The 16,907-nt window shown below is 47.6% G+C and overlaps 1 protein-coding gene across 1 annotated transcript in view; it reads right to left on the bottom strand.

Annotated features, from left to right (window-relative positions):
• Positions 1-16,907, bottom strand: part of galm (galactose mutarotase) — a 101,448-nt gene that overhangs the window by 67,078 nt on the left and 17,463 nt on the right. Inside the window, exons 3-4 of the mRNA XM_041182837.1 lie at positions 12,614-12,820; positions 8,030-8,111 (exon numbers count right to left, since the gene is read on the bottom strand). Of these exons, the coding sequence (XP_041038771.1) occupies positions 8,030-8,111; positions 12,614-12,820 (289 nt within the window). The remainder of the gene's footprint in view (positions 1-8,029; positions 8,112-12,613; positions 12,821-16,907) is intronic.

Here is a 16,907-nt window from a genome sequence, read left to right as displayed (position 1 = left end):
GAGTGAGAGCGCGGGCGCGCGAGAGAGAGAGTGAGAGCGCGGGCGCGCGAGAGAGAGAGTGAGAGCGCGGGCGCGCGAGAGAGAGAGTGAGAGCGCGCGGGCGCGCGAGAGAGATTTAGAGCGCGCGGGCGCGCGAGAGAGATTGAGAGCGCGCAGGCGCGCTAGAGAGAGAGCGCGCGGGCGCGAGAGAGAGAGTGAGATCGCGCGGGCGCGAGAGAGAGTGAGATCGCGCGGGCGCGAGAGAGAGAGTGAGATCGCGCGGGCGCGAGAGAGAGTGAGATCGCGCGGGCACGAGAGAGAGAGTGAGAGCGCGCGGGCACGAGAGAGAGAGTGAGAGCGCGCGGGCACGAGAGAGAGAGTGAGAGCGCGCGGGCACGAGAGAGAGAGTGAGAGAGCGCGCGGGCACGAGAGAGAGAGAGAGAGAGCGCGCGGGCGAGAGAGAGAGAGAGAGAGCGCGCGGGCGAGAGAGAGCGCGCGGGCGAGAGAGAGCGCGCGGGCGAGAGAGAGCGCGCGGGCGAGAGAGAGCGCGCGGGCGAGAGAGAGCGCGCGGGCGAGAGAGAGCGCGCGGGCGAGAGAGAGCGCGCGGGCGAGAGAGAGCGCGCGGGCGAGAGAGCGCGCGCGGGCGAGAGAGCGCGCGCGTGGAGAGAGCGCGCGCGTGGAGAGAGCGCGCGCGTGGAGAGAGCGCGCGCGTGGAGAGAGCGCGCGCGTGGAGAGAGCGCGCGCGTGGAGAGAGAGCGCGCGGAGAGAGAGCGCGCGGAGAGAGAGAGAGCGCGCACGCAAGAGAGAGCCTCCCTGAAAAAAAATGCAACATCCCCACCAATATGTGGGAATCTCTTGCTTCAGACCACCCAGACTGGAGAAGAAGCATCTGCTGTTTTCAGTGGGGTTCTGCAGGGCTCAGTACTAAGTTCCTTGTTTCTTGTCATCTGTATCAATAATTTAGACTTAAAAGTGGGGGCATTATTAGGAAAGAAGTTTGCAGATGTTGTAAAACTTGGTTGTGCAATTGACAAATGAGGAAGAAAGCTGCAGAATGCAGGAAGATAGCAACAGTTTGCACCCTATGGGTGGAATTTTCCCAAAATTGCACTAAATGTGGTAGCGGGCGAGTAAAACGGAGTCCTACCCATTAATGGAAATGGCCAGTTTTCGCACCGTAGCGTCCCGAGCCCACCTCATTATTTACTCACTCCCACGAACACGCCATTTCCACGGCGGGTGGGCACTCGTTTGCACGCCCGCCATCACCTCGCTGTTGCATCACGTCGGCCACCATGTTTAAAAGGCAGCGGTCAGCAAAGCGCTCATCGCCACCAGCTCACCACCACTGCCCGGCAGACACGTCCAGCAATGGAAAAAAGACTGCAGATCCCCGCTTCACCGACGGGTCCCTCAAGCAACTGCTGGATGCCGCGGAGGCCCACTGGGATGTGCTCTACCCCAGCTCTTGCCGCAGGATGGGCAGAAAAGTCACCAATCCGGCTTGGGAGGCAGTGGCAGTGATGGTCAGTGCAAACACCCCGCAGAGGAGGACAGCCACCCAGTGCCGCAAAAGGATGAATGATCTCCTCCATTCCGCCAGGGTAAGTCACTCTTTTCATCACTCCCTATCACACACTGAGAAACCCATCACACATCCACAGGGCACTCACTCACTGCCAGTGCAAGGGACGTCACCATTCACTCTTTTACACTCACCGTCACTGTCCTCATCCCAACCATGGGACCACTCACCACCCACGCAGGCCAGACATACTTATCATCTGGCCCGGCAGGCATCCTGATCCACTCTCCCCATCTCTATCCACGTAGAACTGGCTCACAACAGGAGGGAAAGGTTGCAGACAGGTGAAGGGATACCAGAATTCAAAGCTCTGACAGAATTTGAAAACAGAGCCATCCAGCTGCCCGGCGATGACCAGGACCGGTCCTGTGCTGACGGTGAGGTTGGCGCTGCTCTACCAAGTGAGGATCCAGCAGTGTAACATCCATCAGACAACCATGCCATGAGTGATGTGTCCTGTTTCAAAGGCCACTGCCATGCACTAATTGCTTTCGCAGGCATATCTGCCAAACAGCTGACAGAGTCCATGACCCAAGGCCTCCAATCAAGCTCCGACAAACCTCTGAAGAGGAATCTGAAGGCACCCTCCCAGAAGTCCTGTCACAGCGCTCACCCACACTCTCCACCAGCGCAGAGACACACACCTTGGTGGGACCTAGCTTTGGAGTAGCCTCGGGATCACAATCTAGTGAGCACATTGCATTTTCTGAGGCAGGGACTTCCCAGGTCCCCGGCACTCAGAGGACCACTGAAGGCCGGTACGTTGCTGAGTCTGAGTCAGATGACGAGACTCTGGACTTGGTCGTATCACAGTTGCTAGAGCTGCAAAGGCAAGCTCGGGAACATCGGGAAGGGATGTCCACTGCACTCCTCAGATTGCAAGGCATGATGGAGGAGTCCATCCGTCTTCAGGCTGAGGTGATAGCACTGGCATTGCACTGAGGTCAACACTGGCAGGATGGCAGCTACCATGGAGACCTTGGTCCAGGATGTCGCTCCTGCACTGCTGCGCGGGCTGAACTCCATCACTGATGCCATAGTTGAACCATAACATTGCGTATGTGAGTGGGGTGCTGGGCAGCTCGATCGCACTACAGCTACCGCTTCACAAAGTCAGCCAGGGGCCCTCGGGCACCCATAGGGAGGAGGATCTGCAAGTGCACACTCCAGGGCCATCCACCCATGTGACTCTGGGAGTGACCAGCCCATCTGACTCCCCTATTCCTGTGACCTCTGCAGCTCCATCTTCACAGGCTGAGGAGGGTGCCACTGCCACACAGCAGGTCCCTGAAAGCAAGCCGGGGCCCTCCAAGTCTCGGCCCTCCAGAGGACCCTTATCAAAGTCATCACAACAGGGCGTCACAGTCAGCAGGCTGCCTCCACCTCTGCTGTAGATGTCCAGGGAGCACCGAGACGTAGCGGCAGGGTTAGGAAAGTTAAGTAAAAGTAGTTGCACAACCTGGGCATGGGTATTGATCACTTGTACATACTGTTCATCATTGTCAATAAGCTCCTAAGAATGTCTCCTGCCTGTGGCTCCTTGTTCTGATGAGCAGTGTTCTTCTCACTCAGATGTGAAACCTTTCTACACAAGATAAAGGCAGGTGTCTCAGTCCAGGGCCTCTTCCCTGTGCTCTGTGTGGCCTTCAGACCTCAATGATGGTTCAGCCGCACATTCCCTGGACACATTACTGATGCCTGCACCTGGGTGGTGCTGGTCATTACTGCCAGAATGTAGTGGGCAGCCGCCACAGAGTTCTCTCATTCTCTGTGCTCTCAGCACCTTTAGGGTGGGGCTGGCCCCCATCACACCAGGATCTGCGACCAGTGATGCTGTGCACCAGCTCCTGAAGGGCTGAGGTGTTGAAAGCGGACACAGCATCAGATGCATCTAAGGTTTCATGGCTGCGTCTCTGCGATGGCCCTGATCATGGAGCGCAAGCGAGCTACCCTTGGCCAGGCAGGAGTCAGACATTCTCAGAGGCTATGTGAAGACGTATGGAGTGTCCTCACTGCAATCAAGCGACCATTAGTGCCTCCCCTGCATCTCCACGACAGGACCATTCTCACAGAGGGTATTGGTGCTGCCATAAGCCAGACTGGAGTCAAACATTCACAACTGCGATGTGAGGAGCTATGGGGACACCTCACTGCATGTTGTCATCATCCTCCACAAATCTGGCAGCTACGGGGGCCCCCCCGAGCGTGCCTGCCTCGTCTAGCCAGTGCAACAGCCTCATCTCCCTCATCGTCACCACTGAGGACCCCCCTTCACCCTCATCCCTGGCGGTGTCCTCCTCATTGGAGGAGACCTCCAGTTCCTCCATCTCCTCAGCCAGCTCCTCTCCTCGTTGCAGCGCCAGGTTGTAAAGGGCATAGCAGACGATGATGTGTGACACCCTCTGTGGACTGTATTGCAGGGCTCCACCAGACCTCTTCAGGCATCGGAATCGCATCTTCAGCAACCTGATGGTCTGCTCCACCAAGTTGTGAGCTGCTGCATGAGCCTCATTATAGCGTCGCTCAGCTGCAGCCTGAGGCCGCCGCACGGTTATCATCAGCCATGGCCTCTGTGGGTAGCCCCTGTCACAAGCAACCAACACTGCAGCCTTTGTGGTCCCTAGAGGGATCTGTGAGAGGATGTAGGTGTCGTACACACTCCCTGGAAACCGTGCGCACACCTACAGGATGTGTTTCTGGTGGTCGCAGACCAGCTGCACGTTCAGTGAGTGGAAGCCCTTGTGGTTGATAAAGTCCATCGAGTGTAGTGACGGAAACCTGAGCACCACATGAGTGCAGTCAATCGCACCCTGCACCTGTGGGAATTGCATCCTGGCTGTCCCGGTCCCGGGTGAAATGCACAAAATTGTGTGCTCTCGTGAAGGTGGCATCCGTGACCTCATGGATGCATTTGTGGGTGGCAGATTGTGAAATCCCACAGGGGTCACCTGTGGAGCCCTGAAAGGAGCCACTGGCATAGAAATTGAGCGCTGGGGTCACTTTCACAGCCACTGGCTGTCCCCTTTGTGCCAAGTCCTGCAGTAAGTGGCAGATGTGAACCACCAGGTCCCTAGACATGCGCAGTCATTGGCCACACTGGTTCTCAGTCATCTCAAGAATGGCAGGCGGTGTCTATAGACTCTGGGTGTCTCTAGGCACCGACCAGCCACGGCTCGCTGTCGCTGCTGAGCTGCGTGTGCGGGAGCTCCTGCTGCCCTTTCTCCTGCCTTTGTGCAGCCAGGAGCCTCAGTCACTCTCTCCTCCGTCGTCTACAGTCTCTGTAGGTCATCAGGCATACAGCTAGATCACCAGGGTCCATGATCCTGGCGTGGTCCTCCTGCAGCATGTAAGAGAGAGAGAGACATGGTTACCATGTCTGTACATAGCACCTTCCCTGGCCCAGTGTGACCGCCCCTTAATGTCTCCCGGAGAGTGCTGGTCACTCCTCGGATGGCCACAAATGAGTGCGCTGCGTGGCTGCCCTGTCAGCCTACAACATGGGGGAGACTGGACCAAACCGGGATGCTGAGATTGCAAGGGACTGTGAGCACCTCCAGCAGTGACTGCTACATGGCCGGCGTTGGTGAGAGATTGTACAACGTGTGCAGTCCAACTGCTCCGCAGACCAATAAAGTGGTGGCGGACTTGAAGTCTGTGCCGGGGGATTTTGGGGTGGGGGGGGCGCGTTAAGGTCTGGACCGCTTGGTGGCCCTTTGGTGCCTCTGATTTGCTTCCATGGGCGGGCAGGCTAGGAGCCCGAGCCCAATCATATCACTGTGGCTGCGCCTGATCTGTCTCAGTTGCAGAGACCTGGTCAGTTTATACAAGTGTCCCTAACGTGTGGCCATTTCACTCGCTTACCCTGACCCCCACCTCGATTACCTGTGCACGGGATACAGCGCCAGGGCAGCACTTGACACCACCCCCCACCATTAATGGTTGCCTCCAAAGCTGGCCAGCACTTGCCCACGGACACCTCCCACCTTAGCAGTCGCCTCCGAGGTGAGGCAAGAGTTGCTCCAGTGCTGTTGAGGCCTGTGAACAGCAGGTGATCTGTGGAGAACGCTACTGCTCACTCACATCAGTTCCCCCAAAGTGAAGGCCGCCAAGCTCACGTCGCCCGCGTGTTGTGAAACACATCGGCGCACTTTCCCGCTGACATGGATGGGCGATACGGCGGAGTTCCAAGTGCCTGGCAGAAATGCCATTTAATTATATGCTGATGTATTAGAATTAGCTCCCCGCCGACAGATTGGCAGTAAACACGGCCCACTGTTGGCGGGCTGAGCGGAAGATCACGACCTGCCTTCACGCTGTGGTGAAGCAGGTTGCACCATATTTTCTGTGCACGTCACCTATCACACCCACCACCAGCGGCTCGGAAAATTCCACCATATGACTTTATGACATTTAAAAATTAGTTGGATATGCACAAAGCCCTGTAACTCAAAGCTATGGACCAAGAGCTAGAAAGTGGGATTAGGTTGGATAGTTCTTTTTCAGCGGACACAGACACAATGGGCCAAGTGGCCTCCTTCTGTGCTGTAAGTTTTAATTTTACATTTGGCATCAGATATCAATGTTCTGCCTGGCCTTACAAGGGTGACAGTGACCCAGGAAATAAGGAGTACAAGTAAAGTTAAAAGTTATATGCTGCACTAAACAATTTACTGTTAATGTAAGATTAAAGGAACACCTTCCCACCCAACGGCCAGGATTTTCCCGTTGGCAATTTGGGGGCAGGGCCCACTCACCAACTGGAAAATGTCGCGTGATAACATTGGGAGGAACCCCTGATGTCATCCTGGTCCCTTTAAATTTTCAGGAAGGCGAGCAAACAGCGAAATCAGCTGTCCACCCACCAACCTGTCAATGGCCAATGGAGAGCATTGACAGGATAATTAAGACTGTTAAAGACCTGCCCGTCCAACCTTATAGCTGGCGGGCAGGCCAGGAGCCCCAGCAGGCAACTGATAAAACATGAAACCTCATCCACTGGTGGGATGAGGTTTCATGTCCGTTTTTAAAAAGTTTCATAAAGCTTATGTGGTTCTTATTAACATGTCCCATCTCGTGTGACATTGTCACAAGGGGGACATATTAATAATTTTAATATTTTTCTATTTTTGGAGTTTTTTTACCTGTCAGTAATCTCCCTGAGACAGCACTTAGTCTCAGGGAGCAGTGCACTCTTTCGCGCACATGCACGAAAGAGCGCACTTTGACAGTCGGGGAATCCCTTCCCCTCCGCACAAGAAGCACATCGCACTTCCTGTCGGGCAGGCTGCTGGGCGGGCCTTAATTGGCCTGCCCACTCAAAATGGTGGCGGGCCCCGTTTCAGCGGTGAAGTTCGGCTGCCCACCCGCCCACCAAAATTCTGCCCAATGTTTCCTTGTGTATTCTTTTTCATATACACGTTACAGTGCATTACTGACATGCATTAAAAACAGAAATTTACAATACAGAAGGATGTCATTCATTCCATCATGTCTACGCTAGTCCTTTGCAATCAAAAACTACTCCCACTGCCCTGCACTCACCTTATTGCCCTGTACCTTCCTCTGCTTCATCCACTTTTCCCTTAAAAGAGGCATCAGTCATGGTCTCAACTACCCACTCTGCTAATGCATTTTGCATTCCAATAACTCTCCACATAAAGAAATCAATCCGAAACACACTCCTCACTCTTTAGGTAATAATTTTAACTTGATGACCCCTCATCAATGAATCCCAATTAAAGCAAATAGTCTTTCTCTATGCATCCCATCAAAACACTTCAGAAGTTTTCTAAAACTATCAAATCTCTTTTTAGTCTTCTCTGCTCCAGTGGAATTAGCCTCAGTATCTCAAGGCTTACCTCTTAAATATGGTTCTCCTTCTCTAGTCTTACATCATGTAGAAGCAACAAAACGGAAATATAAATGGGTGAAATATTTGTTGAACCAACTATGTGCTTAGTAAGCAAAAGGCACAGCCAAACTCCACTGAGTTTGGGCAGTGACATCTCTCCAGTTTCACTCAATGTAAATTCAGTATTCATACATTCCCCTCCTTTGATAACATAGGAACAGGAGTAGGCCATTTAGCCGCTTGAGCCTGTTCCAATGTTCAATAAGATCATAGCTAATCTGTGGCCTAACTCTATGTTTCCACTTGGCCTAATATCCTTTAATACATTTGGCCATCAAAAATCTATCAATCTCAGATTTAAAATTAACAATTGATTGAGTATCAATTGCCATTTGCAGCAGAGCTCCAAACTTCTACCATCCTATAACTATGTTATAGTTGAAGCATGACTTCCATCCCCTTGTATTCTAGTCCTCTAGATATAAAGGCCTGCCACATCTCATGAATGAATATTTTTTTAAAATGTTGTCACCTAAAACACTGGGATTACTGTTATTTTGCTTGCAATTCCTCATATGACTGAAATATAAACAAAATATCATGCATATCCTTACCAGTTGGAATTGATGTCATATCGACTGGCAGGTAGCTCTTTGCTTCTATAGAAACCTCATGGTCGTAGATGTTAGGGAATCCCTAAATGGAAAGAGAAAAAGGTGAAACTGCTAATATTAGAACTACTTCCTTACAATATTTCACCCAGGTGTACAAAACCTTCCATGGTCACATTCCACCTTAGCTCTGATCAGAACTCACTATTCATTCAATTCTGGGCTTTTGCACATCCGACTACCTTCACCCCACCTAGCTGTGCCTTCAGGCGTGAAGGTCCCAAATACTATAATTTCCTCCCTAAACTTCATCTCTCCACTTTCTCTTCTTTTAAGATTCTCCTTAAAACCTCTCTCCCCAACAAAGTGCTTGGTCATGGTTCCTAATGTCATTTTCTTTAATTCGGTGTGAATGATATTCCGATTACGTTCCTGTGGAACATCCTGGGACTATATTAAGAGGTGCCATATAAATGCAAGTTATTGTTTGCTACATTAAAGGCACTATAGAAATGCAAGTTGCTGTTCTACCAGGAATAGAGTATTTACAATTTGCCTGGTGTATTTGGAATAGAAATGCAAAAACGTTTCATCAGATGCAAGAATAAGTAAAACCTACAATTTTTGGACTCAATGCCATGGGGTGGATGCAGCTGAGGGCTTCAGTTCCTGATTTAAGTGGGTCATACTTGGGGTGTACCCATTGGACGTGGTGGTGTTTCCCAGCAGGGGGGAGGGAATAATCAGGAGAAATGGTCAGGTCCATACACACCTGGCCATCCCCTAAGCCCAGTTATGGACACTGTTGGCAACAGTTTGTGAGCAGACCATGCAGCCACTGAAAGGGGGAAGTCAGGACAGGCAAAGAAACGAAAGCCAACAATAATGGAAAGAGCAAGAGGAAAGTCAATCAATAAAATATCGATGGGGCAGGGGAACACAATCATTAAAGTCCACATTTCCAGCAGATAAATTTAAACTTGTGATGAATGCCTGTCTCCATCAAACTTCAGAGATCTCATGGAATGTCTTCTTGAACGCTGTTTACAATATCATCCACTGATTAATGGTTCATTAGCTTCACTACTGGGCAGCAGCAAGTGACCTTGAGACATGTTCTCAGCACTAACTGTGCCTTTTTTAAAAAAATGCATGGTCATTGTTTAATGCAACCTGCTGCAAAAAAGTTAAATTATTAGTATCAGCCATGATTCATTGGTCGCATTCATGCCTTTGAGTCGGAAGGCTTGAACCCCACTCCAGAGAATTGAGCACCAAATACGGACTAACAATCCCAATGCAGTACTGAGGGGATGCTGCACTTCCAGTTGGATGAGATGCTAAACAAAGCCCCCATCTGTCCTCAGGTGGTCATAAAAGATACATAAATGCATTTTTTTTCTTTCTTCCACCTTTGCTGGCAAGCAACTTTTCCAACAGAGGTTACTGAGCAGAAAGCTGGTTTCAGGGGCCCCCAGACCCAAAAGGAAACTGCCCCTACCAAGTCTACAGTACTTTTATAAGTGGATGAAATATAAATTGTATCTCAAAAATAATTACAGTTTTCCAGAGGTCCAGACCACATTCCCGGCTTGGATACTCCCGCCCTCAGTAGGTGACTTCATAGTATTCATTGTACTCTTATAATCCCCGCAGGGACCGATAACTTTTAAAAGAAAGGAACTCCCATGAAGCCAACAGAAAGAAAACAAGATTTCACTTTTTAAATCTTTTACTGTAACAAACCAACTAAAACCAAAATAATTCAACTATTAATTAACTGGCGAAGGATATTTCAAACAAAAAGTCAATTTTTAAAATAGTCAATACAACAAAGTTACAAAGCGCTTGCATTACTTCCCGCATACATATGACACAACAGGTAATCTCAGTCTTTCCAACTCAGGCTCCATTTTGTAGGATCTCTCACTTCCCACCCAATCAGCCCTCGAGTCACATTCACCAGCAGCTGTATTCCATTCGAAGTCCCTGCACATGGTTAACTCCAACAAGGTGTATATTTCTCTCACTCAGGTCACAACAGTCCTGATGGTACAGAAATCCTCCCTAGAGACTCCCTTCTTCGACCCCTTTAAGTGGTCTGGTGGGCTCTGGCAATGCTAAAGCAGCAGCAAAGGGTCTTGATCAATTCACGATCCCTTGTTCTTCCTACCTTCAACTCCGTCCTTTCCAACTCTATGACATACAAGTAACATAATCTTTATTCTATTCTCAGAAACCTGCTTCACCACAAGGATCTGTTTGAAAACTAACAGAAAACATTATATTTGGAGAGAACCTTGCCTTGTTCCCTTTTACATGAATTCTTAGCACGTTCGGAACTGTGAAACAAACGTATGCTTCTCACCACCCTCAAACCCTATGATCCAAACTAGTTGCAACAGCAGTGAACTGCAATTAAAAAAATGCCAAAGCAAGTGTTTTGCCAAGTGGTCATCTTGGATACTCTGATGTTAGACCAGGCCCCAACTATCCATGACTCCAGTCTAATTACCTGTTCCTCTAGCACACAGCATTTTAAAAAATAAATTCTTGGAAAATGGGTATTGCTAGCAAGGCCATTATTCATTGCCCATCTCTAGTTTCCCTTGAAAAGAGGATGGTGAGTCTTCTTCTTGAACTACTGTGCTCTTTGTGGTGAGGATATACCCAGAGCCATTACAGCAGGAGTACATGGAAGGGCCAGCAACCTTTAGCCACCACACTTCCCCACTAATGTTCCAGGCTGGCTATGGGTGAAATAGTGGCAGGGATGAGGAACTTCAGTTAAGTGGAGAGAGACTGGAGAAGTTGGATGTGTTACCATGGAACAGAGACAGTTAAAGGGAGATTCAAAAAGTGTTCAAATTAAGAAGGGTTTTCATAGAGTAATGAAGAAGAAACTAGTTCCAATGGCAAGGGTTGGATAATGACAGGACACTGATTGAAGATATAATGCAAAACAACATGAGGAAATAAAGAGAATTTTCTTTTACTCAGCAAGTTATGATTTAGAATGCACTGCCTGAAAAGGTGCTGGCAGCAGATTTAATAGTAACTTTAAAAAAGGAATTGAATGAATACTTGAAAATGAAAATAATTCTAGGGTAAGGGGAAAGAAAAGAGTGGTACTAATTGGATAGCTCTTTCAAGAATGGTGCAGGCAGGATGGGCCAAATGGCCGCCTTCTTTGCTATATGACTCACCTCTGCACCACATCAAGCAGAAGGTGGTCAGGGTCCAAAATTAGAAGTTGAAGAACACATCCTCAATCTGCTTGTTGCCAGTTTTATGACAGTGGTTTTCGAGCCAAGCATGTACTGTCCTAGAGAGGCAGGGCACTTAATTATCATATTAAGTCATACTCCCACAGTGCAGCTGGGTACATGATCTAAATTTAGTAGCTGCTGGTTAGGCTTCCCACAGTTCAGAATATTCAACTGCTAAATGGAGACAGGAGAAGCCAGCTCCAGGAGGTAAGGGCTTTTTAGGGCACATCTCATGGGCAGGAGTGCTCTTTCAGGCCTCTCAAACAAACCTTTGGCCTCTCTCCTGCTAACTGCAACCTCTCCTCACTGCTACGATCATCCAACCCTTCACATCCAGCCAGCCACCAAACTTTAATTCCAACCCTCAACATTGATGGGCTATGAAACCCCCTCCCTTTCCCATTGTCTCGATCCCAGTCATTCCCTCCCTCCCTCTCTCCCGATTGCCTGGCTCTGACAAATGTTTGATAATTGAATGATAATCAGTTACTCAAAACAAAAACAGAAATACCTGGAAAAACTCAGCAGGTCTGGCAGCATCGGCGGAGAAGAAAAAAGTTGACATTTCGAGTCCTCATGACCCTTCAACAGAACCAAGTAAAAATAGGAGAGGGGTGAAATATAAGCTGGTTTAAGGTGGGGGGGTTGGGGGGAGGGTGGTAGCTCCCTCCACCTTAAACCAGCTTATATTTCACCCCTCTCCTATTTTTACTTGGTTCCGTTGAAGGGTCATGAGGACTCGAAACGTCAACTTTGTTCTTCTCCGCCAATGCTGCCAGACCTGCTGAGTTTTTCCAGGTATTTCTGTTTTTGTTCTGGATTTCCAGCATTCGCAGTTTTTTGCTTTTATCAGTTACTCAAAATTTGGTATAGGCATTTTAGACATTTATATTAAGAATATTGCACCACCTTGGTGTCTAACGAGTGTGAAAAGACTCCCAACAAGCCCAAACCCATTCCAACTGCTGAGGACTATTTCCAGCTGCGGCCTCCTGCCACTGGCTTTCCTGCCCGCAGCCAGCCAGTTGTTAATCTGGATGGTTGCTGGATGAGGAATGGAAGAAGAAAATAATAATGAGGCCCTCTGTTAAATTTGATTGGGCCTCACTAACCCTAGGATTTCTGGTCACCTCCACCTCCAAAAATACTGTGTCCTGAAATTCAGATGAACCCAAACAGATGGATAATATGAAGTGAAGGAAACTCAATAGCTTATGAATGAAAGGTTTGACTTATTAAAATCATCTTGGACTTTATCTTCATTCCACTCACTAGACCTATCTTTAAGCTGTGAACTGGTAAAAACAATTGATCTTACATGCCCTGCTAGATTGAAATAGGAGTGGTTGGTCAGGTTTATTGGAGTGGTCTTGGTGGTCTGGGCCTTGTAATTAATAGCCAGTACTGCTCCATCAAGAATATACGTCACCCAGACATTCAACGCTCCAGGATATCCTTCTTCACCATCAGCGCTCGTCATTGAAAACTCCACTCCATTCGATAATACTTTAGGTGTCCAAAGCACCTACGAGAAAAAGAATTTAAAACACATTAAAAATGCGTTCACCTTGAGCAAAAAAAGGCAACTTAAACTACTAACCAATTTAATTGACACAATGGCCATGAAAGGCTGAAATGCATTTAACACCAAGATTAGGAACAGTAGTGGTGTTTCAGCCCCTCAAACCAGCTTCGCCACTGAGTTGAATCATGGCTGATCTGCACCTCAACCCCATTTACCTGCCTTAGCTCCATGTCCTTTAATATTTTACCCAATAAAAATCTATCTAGCATACACAGTGTTTTGAGGGAAGAGGGCTGCAGGTTAATACATTATAGGTAGAATCTTGGGGAGGCAATGTGGATCTTGGCCACTGGTTGGAGAAACGGCAAGACACTCATTGCGCCTCTTTTTGGGAAGAGCAAATGTGCCAATCAGGTACTTGACAGGCCAGCCCAGGCCCTCCCCTGGGATCAAGGACCCTGGGGACAGAAGTTCCACCCATCAAGAGCTGCTGGCCAATCGAGGCCATACCGAATCCAATCACACATAGAAGTCCAGTTATACTCCAGTTTGAATTATATTATGATCCAACTGCAACGTGATAATGCTTGTGCTGTGAAAAAGTGTCTATCAGAGTATTACATAAAATATCTCTCTAAGTTATTTCCTGCAAGACCGTGTATGTATGGATTATATCTAGGCAGTGCTCAATGCAAACCCAACACACAATCAGCAGCAACTTGCATTTATATAGTGGCTTTAAGATAAGTCCAAAGTGCTTCAAAGGAGAGTAATGATTCAAAATTGACGCCAAGCCAAAGGACCAAGTGATGACCAAGAATGGTCAAAGAAGTAGGTTTTAGGTGGGTTTTAAAAAGGAGAGAGACGTAAAAAGATTTATGGATGAAAATCCAAAGCTGAAATCAATGTTGGGGAAGAGTTTTAGAAACTGTGACAGAAATTATTCCCAATTGAAAACTTTGTGTACCTTCAGCTGTTGCATCTCCCAAAGATGCAGAGATTGGTTAGCAAATTATGTTCAGACAAAATGAAAAAAAAAGCTCCCATTGTTTACTAGTAATATGCTGCCCAGCAACCTCCTCAGGCATCAATAACAACTTGTATTTATATAACACTTCGAAGTTAGAAACATATCACAAGGTGCTTCACAATAATTAGGCAAAAGTGAATGCCAATCACATAAGGATTTATTGGCAGATGGACCCAAAGCTTGGTCAAAGAGGTGGAATTTAAGGAGCATCCTGAAGGAGGAGGCAGAAGTAGAGAGCCATAAGGAATTTAGAGAGGGAGTCCCAGAGCTTCAGGCCAACTTGGCTGAAGGCACGCCCACCAATGGTAGGAGGAAGGAAGTGGGCGGTGGGCATGAGACCAGAATCAGAGGAACATGAGAGTTCTGAGGGTTGTAGGGCTGGAGGAGATTATAGAAATGGGGCAGGTCAAGGCATAAAAGGGCTTTGAACACTGGGATGATCCTTTTAAATTGGAAGTATTGGGGAACTAAAAGCCAATGCAGGTCAAAAAGAACACAAGTGCTAGGTGAGCAGGAATTAGTGTGGATTAAGCTATGGGCAGCAGAGTTTTGTATGAACTGCTTTAAACAGTCAGATTTCACTCTTAGACCAGATATTTAATAATCTAAAATGCAAAGATTTAAAAATAATGAGTTTTGATGATGCCTTGTCTGGCTAAAAGATAAAATGTATACACCAAACGGTGACCATTGATAGTACAAATATTCTTCCTCAAAAGCACAATACACCAAGTATTAAAGTTTGGTAACATCTGTGTTAAAAAAAACTTCAATGAAGAGGCGCAAACCATTTCTGCAGCATACATCAGATCTGCTTTTCACTGGGCTAACTTGATGGCCTACTATTAGCAAATTGCATTGGCAAAGATAAGAGCCCCAAAATCCGGCAAACCCTTTCGAGGAAGTGGAGATCCAGTGAGATGGGAGTTTGGCACCTGCTTTAGGGATAAGTCACTTAAATATTCTAGGCAGGCACAATGTGGAGCAACACTGAGGTCCACCTGCCCCAACAATACAATGGAATTGGTACGTTAGCCTCATGATAGATTGCTCTTAATGCTCAAAAGACAGATGATTCCGTGGTAATGGTAATGAATTCCAGGTGGATCGTACTCCTGCCAGCTATGATTCAAGATCTGGACAACATTCAGGCCTGAATTAATCAGTGGCAATTAACATTCACGCCACACAAGTTCCAGGCAATGACTATCTCCAACCAGAGAATCTAACCATCTCCACTTGACATTTAATGGTATTACCATCACTGAACCCCCTACCATCAACTACCTGGAGATTACCATTGACCAGAAACTGATCTGGACCAGCCACATAAATACTTCAAGTGCTGGTCAAAGGCTGGGAATTCTGCAACAAGGAACTAACCTCCCGAGTCCCCAAAGCCTGTCTACCATCTATAAAGTACACACCAGCAGTGTGCTGGAATACTCTCCACTTGCCTGGATAAATGCAGCTCCAACAATACTCAAGAAAATCAACACCATCCAGGACAAAGCAGCCTGCTTTACCAGCATCCCATCCATCACCTTCAACATTCACTCCCTCCACTACTGATGTACAGCGGCAGCAAGGGTTACCATATACAAGATACCATATATAATTGCACGGCAGCACCTACCAAACCTGCGATCTCTATCATTTAGAAAAACAAGGACAGCAGACACAGGGGAATACCACGACCTGCAAGTTCCCCTCCAAGCCACACACCATCATGACTTAGAAATATATCACTGTTCCCTCACCATCGCTGGGTTAAAAATCTTGGAACTCCCCTCCCAACAGTACTGCGAGTGTATCTACACAATACAGGCTGCAGCTATTCCAGAAGTGCAGCTCACCATCACCTTTTCAAGGGCAATTAGAATGGGCAACAAATACTGGCCTTGCCAGTGACCCTCTCATGAAAGAATGAAAAAAAGGCTGTGGTTCAATTGGTAACACTCCTGCCTCCGAGTCAGGAGGTTTTGGGTTCAAGTCCCACCCCAAGAATTGAGCACAAAAATAAAGAATGACACTCCTGCACAGTACAAAGGGAGTGCTACACTGTTGGCGATGCTATCTTTTGGATGATATGTTAAACTGAGTCCCCGTTTGCTCTCTTAGGTGGACAGATGCAAAAGATCCCACAGGACTATTTTGAAAAAACAACAAGGGAAGCTCTCCCAGTGTCCTGTCCAATATTTATCCCTCAATCAAGATCACTAAAAATAGATTATCTGGACATTATCTCATTGGTCTTTGTGGGGACTTCCTGTGCACAAATTAATTGTAATAGTTACTACATTACAACACTGACTACACTTCAGAAGGAATTCATCGGATGCATTTTTGAGACATCCCGAGGCCATGGAAGGTGCAACATAAATGCAAGTTCTTTCTTTTCCTTTATGCTATCTGCTTTTTGCAATGCAATAATACATAATCATTTTGGAGAGGCAATCTGTTTATGTTTGCAAATGTATATGCAATAGAGCGGAAGGTGCTGGGGTGCATAGCCACAGACATTTCCTTTGAAGCAAAAGATGATGTAGATAAGGACAAATCTTTGTCACACATTTCCCAAACAACAGCTATAATATCAAGATAAAAGCAAAATACAGCAGATGCTGGAAATCTGAACAAAAACAAAAATTGCTGTAAAAACTCAGAGATCTGACAGCATCCATGGAGAGAAAGACAGAGTTAACGTTTCGAGTCCAGATGACTCTTCTTCAGAACTAAAGAGAAGTGGAAACCTGGTGAAATATATACTGTATAAGGGAGGTGGGGCAGGTGAAGCTAGATAGAAGGCCAGGGATAGGTGGAGGCAAAGGAGAGATTGCAAAAGATGTCATAAACAAAAGGAGGTGCTAATGGTGACACCTTCGGTCTGTCTGCAAGCATGACCCAGACCTTCCAGTCGCTTGCCATTTCTCATGCCCACATGTCCGTCCTTGGCCTGCTGCAATGTTCTAGTGAAGCTCAACACAAACTGGAGGAACAGCACCTTCCAGGCTTAACATTGAGTTCAACAACTTCAGATCATGAACTCTCTCCTCC

The sequence above is a fragment of the Carcharodon carcharias genome, chromosome 2, assembly GCF_017639515.1.
Source record: "Carcharodon carcharias isolate sCarCar2 chromosome 2, sCarCar2.pri, whole genome shotgun sequence".
Taxonomy (NCBI): Eukaryota; Metazoa; Chordata; class Chondrichthyes; order Lamniformes; family Lamnidae; genus Carcharodon; species Carcharodon carcharias.
The sequence above is the reverse complement of the archived record's forward strand: the minus strand, read 5'-3'. Positions and strand labels throughout refer to the sequence as shown.